The sequence below is a fragment of the Dendrobium catenatum genome, unplaced genomic scaffold (assembly GCF_001605985.2).
Source record: "Dendrobium catenatum unplaced genomic scaffold, ASM160598v2 original_scaffold_91647, whole genome shotgun sequence".
Taxonomy (NCBI): Eukaryota; Viridiplantae; Streptophyta; class Magnoliopsida; order Asparagales; family Orchidaceae; genus Dendrobium; species Dendrobium catenatum.
Window position 1 is genome coordinate 58,532 of NW_021410088.1, and position 5,921 is coordinate 64,452.

The 5,921-nt window shown below is 32.8% G+C and overlaps 1 protein-coding gene across 1 annotated transcript; it reads left to right on the forward strand.

The window, feature by feature from the left end:
* Nucleotides 1–1,704: 1,704 nt before the first annotated feature.
* On the forward strand, nucleotides 1,705–2,298 carry LOC114578608. The gene has a single exon (XM_028691944.1). It carries the CDS (start codon nucleotides 1,705–1,707, stop codon nucleotides 2,296–2,298), a length of 594 nt encoding a protein of 197 aa, XP_028547777.1.
* Nucleotides 2,299–5,921: the final 3,623 nt, after the last annotated feature.

The following is a 5,921-nucleotide window of genomic DNA, read 5'->3' on the forward strand; positions in this document are numbered from 1 at the left end:
TAAATATTATTATAATTTAAATCATTTAATTTTTTGTTATTGAATAATTAAATTATAATTTAAATTATTTTATTTTAATTTAAGTTATTAAATTCAAAATTTTAATTTATTTTTAAAATATAAAAAATATTTAATTTCAAAAATTTATTTTGAAAATAATTTCTTTAAAATATTTTTCTAAAATATTTTTTAATATATTTTTTAAAATTCAAAAATTTTTATTTTTCTTTTGGATTCTTCTTAGAATTTCGTCGGAAATCAAGTAAAAAAAAACGTCGAAAATTGGTCGGAAATTTTCCGTCAGAAATCCGCCGGAAAATCCACCGAAATTTGTGATCGTGATCATGAACCGTTCTCTAGACAATTAGAGGTCTTGATGATGTTAGAATTCTGTGGTTCTTAGCTTGTTGGATTCGTCTTGTCAAGCTGGTCAATTCGACTATAAGCATGTCAAGTTTGCAAGTCGTTTGATAATTCAAATTGTGGTTTGAACCTTCCAACAACCCTTTGGGCCCTTGATTTGGACAAATTGGGCCCTTGATTTGGACCCATTGTGAATTGGATTGAGTTGAATTTGTTGTCATTGGATTCATATTTTTGAAGTGTTGAGTTCAACTATAAGTTTGCCAAAATCAGAGTTCAGATGGCCCCAATTTTAATTTCAGAAGTTTCCAACTAGGGCTGCAAGCGAACCAAACGTTCGGCGAGCTACTCGTTGTTCGGTTCAATCAAAGCTCGTTTGCGATCGTTTAATTAACTAAACAAACAAACTTGAACAATATTTTAAATACTCGGTTCTTAAATAAACAAACTTTAACACTAATGCGTTAAGCTCATTTATGTTCGCGAACAATATCATTTGAAGTTCGTGAACAAGCTCGATGTTAAGCTCGATAAGAAGCTCAATAAAAGCTCGATTCATGTTCGATTTTCAACTCGTGATTAAGCTCGATAAAAATAATTAATATTTGACTATAAATTAATAAATATAAATAATCATTACCTTTATTACATAGACAATTGCTTTTATTATAAATGTGTTTGTTCATAAATATGTTCATGAACATGTTTGTTTGATAGTTAAAAAAATTCGTTAAATATGTTCGCGAACAAGCTTGATAAACACTAAACGAACGAACATGAACCGAACATGAACACTCCTTAATTTAAATGAACCAAAAATGAACACAAACGCTAGAGCTCAAACAAACATGAACCAAACTTGAACAAGTAGATATTAAATGAACACTCACATACTCGACTCGGCTCGTTTCGTTTGCAGCCCTATTTCCAACTTGATTTTGCCTCGAGATTCGTGTTTGATGAATTTTTTTTTATGATGTATCAAAAGTATTGGAGGAAAATGGAGGTTACCTATGTTGGAAATATAAACCAAAATTAATGACCAAGTTGTTGGAAATATAAACCAAAATTAATGTTTAAGTTTTTTGTGTATGTAGTAAATTGTATGAAAGCAAAATCTAGAAAATACAATAACTCTTAGTGGTTGGTTGTTGAGTCTTTATTATTGAAATCTCTAGAATATGTTTCTAGAAATGTCTTTGTACTAGTATAAATATGCATTGAGTCTTGTCATATGGATGTAAGAGAGAAAATTTTATAATAGAAGTTCCTTTTGTTTTATCCTCTTCCACTCTTACAAAATAATTTCTCTCTAACAAAGTGGTATCAGAGCTAAGTTCGATGGCAAGTAGTATGAATCTACAAGTGCCTCGTCTCACAAAGGAGAACTATGAGAATTGGAGTCTTCAAATGAAGGCACTATTTGGCTCTCAAGATATTTGGGAGATAGTCGAGAAAGGCTATGTCGAGCATCAAGAAGAAGCAGTATTATCAACAGCCCAAAGGGAACTGTTGAAAGAAAGTAGAAAGAAAGATAAGAAGGCGCTCTTCTTTATCTATCAAGCTCTAGATGAAGCAAACTTTGAGAAAGTGGCCAGTTCATCTACCTTTAAGCAAGCTTGGGATATACTTCAAGTTGCATTCAAAGGCATAGACAAGATAAAGAAGATTCGACTTCAAACTCTCCGAGCCGATTTTGAGTCACTTCAAATGAAGGAAGCAGAAAATGTGGAGGACTATTTCACAAGAGTTTTGACTATCGTCAATCAACTACGAAGGTATAGAGAAGCATTAGAAGATATTCAAGTGATAGAAAAAATTCTACGCTCGGTAAATGATAAATTTGAGCATATTGTCGTAGCTATTGAGAAAGCTAAAGATTTAGAGACAATGACTGTTGATGAACTAATGGGCTCTTTAATGGCTTATGAGTAAAGAAAAAATAAGAAAAAGCATGATACAATCGAACAAGTTCTCCAATCAAAGTTCTCATTGAAAGGTGACAAAGACGACACAAAAAATGAAGATAATTCAAATGATCGAGACATTTATGGACAATGCCGTGGTCGAGGTCGCTGTCGTGGTCGTGGCTTTGGAAAAAGCCGAGGAAGTGGACAAGGACGTGGTGGATATAAAAGAAATAATGAAGAAAATCAAAACTCAAGAAATGAAGAGTGGAAGAAAGAGCCAAAATATCAAAGGTACAAAAAATCTTATGTTCGTTGTTATACTTGCAATAAATTTGGTCATTATGCTTCTAAATGTTATCATAATCAAGAGAAAGCCAATCTTGTTAAAGAGAAGGAAGATGATCCAGTTGTATTATTAGCATTGAAAGGAGAAGAAGATGAAAAAGAAAACAATTGGTATTTAGATACTAGAGCAAGAAACCATATGTGTCGGGAAAAAAATATGTTCGTAGAAATGGAGGCGCTGGAGAGTCAAATTTATTTTGGCGACTCTTCAAAAATTCTGGTAAGAGGAAAAGGTAAAATCCTTATTCTTCTTAAAGTTGGAACCCATCAATTTATTTCTGAAGTTTATTATGTTCCGGATATGAAAAGAAATATTTTAAGTTTGGGGCAATTACTTGAGAAAGGATTTGACATTCATGTGAAGGATAAAAAGCTCACAATTAAAATTAATTCAAATGAATTAATTGCCCAAGTGGAGATGAAAAGAAATAGAATGTTTATTCTTAATATAAAAAATGGAGTGACGAAATGTTTAAAGACATGTGTGAAAGATCCATCATGGCTTTGGCACATGAGGCTTAGGCATTTAAATTTTGGAGATCTAAATAATATGTCAAGAAAAGAAATGGTGCATGGCTTGCCAGATATCAATCATCCAAATCAAATTTGTGAAGGATGTGTATTTGGAAAACAACCAAGAAAGAGTTTTCCAAATGAAGCAAGCTTTAGAGCAAAGAAGCTTCTTTAAATAATCCACACGGATGTATGTGGACCCATTGCTCCAGCATCTTTTAGTAAGCATTGACATTTCTTAACTTTTATTGATGATTATTCAAGAAAAACATGGGTTTATTTTTTGAAAGAGAAATCAGAAGCTTTCACTATGTTTAAGAAATTCAAAGCAAGTACAGAAAAAGAAAGTGGAATTTTAATAAAATCCATCAGATCAGATCGAGGCGGTGAATTTACGTCCAAAGTATTCAAAGAATATTATGAAGAGCATGGAATTCGACATTAATTAATAGCACCATTTTCACCCCAACAAAATGGAGTAGCGGAATGAAAAAATTATACTATTCTTAATATGGTACGAAGCATGATCAAAAGCAAGAGTATGCCTAAAGAATTTTGGGCCGAGGCAGTGACATGTGCTGTCCATGCACTCAATCGGTGCTCAACTTCAAGTTTACAAGATATGACACCATAAGAAGCATGGAAAGGAAGAAAGCCAAATATATCTCTTTTAAAGGTGTTTGGGAGCATTGCATATGCACATGTCCCCGAACAAAGAAGGACTAAGCTGGATGACAGAAGCTCCAAACTCATCTTCATCGGGTATCAATCTAAATCTTATAACTTATTTGATCCCAAAACTTCAAAAATCATTTTTAGCAGGGATGTTTTGTTTGATGAAGAAGGAGCATGGGATTGGCAAAATAAAGACACTCAAAAGGAAGAGCAAGTACCGATGGAGCTACAAGATGAAGAGCAATTATCTAAAAATTTGCAAGATTCTCCAAGTACTTTAGAAGATAATCAAAGGCAAAGGAAGACAAGAAACTTAAGAGAGCTTTATGAGGTAACTGACGAGCTTCATTTTATTTGCTTGCTTGCAAATAATGAACCATTACAATTCGAAGAAGCTATAAAAGACGAAAGATGGAGAAGTGCTATGGATGAAGAGATCAAATCTCTAGTAAAGAATGCAACATGGGAGCTCACAACATTACCAAAAGGACATGAAGCTGTTGGTGTAAAATGGATATACAAAGTGAAGAAAAATGCAAAAGGTGAAGTAGAAAAGTACAAGGCACGGCTAGTAGCAAAAGGATACAAGCAGAAAGAAGGCATCGACTACAATGAGGTATTTGCTCCAGTTATTCGTATGGAAACTATTCGCTTGATTATTTCTCTTGCTTCACAAAATAATTGGTCTATTTATCAAATGGATGTTAAATCTGCATTTTTAAATGGAGTCATTGAAGAAGAAGTTTATGTCGAACAACCACTGGGATATATTAAAGAAGGGCATGAATCAAAAGTTTATAAATTAAAAAAGGCTTTATATGGGTTAAAGCAAGCTCCAAGAGCATGGAATGCAAGAATCGATTCATACTTCAAACAAAATGATTATATCTAATGCCCTTATGAGAATGCCCTCTATTTGAAGAAATATAATAATGGAGATATATTACTTGTTTGCTTATATGTGGATGATCTTATCTTTACTGGAAATAACCCACTTTTATTCAAGGAGTTTAAGCAAATGATGGTAAAAGAATTTGAAATGACAGATTTTGGACTCATGTCATTTTTTCTTGGAATTGAAGTTAAGCAAAATAAAGAAGGAATTTTTATCACACAAGGAACATATGCAAAGGAAGTTCTGAAGAAATTCAACATGGAGAATTGCAATCCAGTAAACACTCCAATGGAATGTGGAATCAAATTATCAAAAAAAGAAGAAGGGAAGCCAATTGATCCAACAATGTTCAAAAGTTTGATCGAAAGCCTAAGATATCTAACAAGTACAAGACCAGACATTCTATATGCAATCGGAATTGTTAGCCGCTACATGGAAAATCCCACTGAGACACACTTGAAGGCAGCCAAGAGAATTCTTCCATATATTAAAGGTACACAAAATCATAGACTTCTATATTCTCATTCTAACAAATTTCAACTTTCAGGATATTCAGATAGTGATTGGGATGGAGATCAAGACGACAGAAAAAGTATAAGCGGATTTTTATTTTATATGGGCGACACTTCTTTCTCATGGAGCTCACAGAAACAACCAGTTGTTGCTCTCTCTACTTGTGAAGTTGAATATGTTGCTGCATCATCATGTGTATGTCATGCAATATGGCTAAGGAAGCTACTGAAAGAGATTAGATACTCTCAAGTCGAAGCTACAAAAATCTATATATGTTGATAATAAGTCAGCAATTGCATTATCAAAAAATCTAGTTTATCACAAGAGAAGCACACATATTGATGTTCGTTTTCATTATATAAGAGATCAGATCAAAGATAAAGAAGTTCAAGTGGAGTAGGTGAAATCTGAAGATCAAATTGCAGATATTTTCATAAAGCCATTAGCTGCAGAACAGTTCATAAAATTAAAGATAGTTCTTGGAGTGGTTTAAGGGGGGGTGTTAGAAATATAAACCAAAATTAATGACCAAGTTGTTGGAAATATAAACCAAAATTAATGTTTAAGTTTTTTGTGTATCTAGTAAATTGTATGGAAGCAAAATCTAGAAAATATAATAACTCTTGGTCGTTGGTTGTTGAGTCTTTATTATAGAAATCTCTAGAATATGATTCTAGAAATGTCTTTGTACTAGTATAAATATGCAT

Coding starts and splice junctions, on each gene's coding strand:
- LOC114578608 (XM_028691944.1), top strand. CDS start 1,705: ATGGCAAGTAGTATGAATCTACAAGTGCCTCGTCTCACAAAGGAGAAC.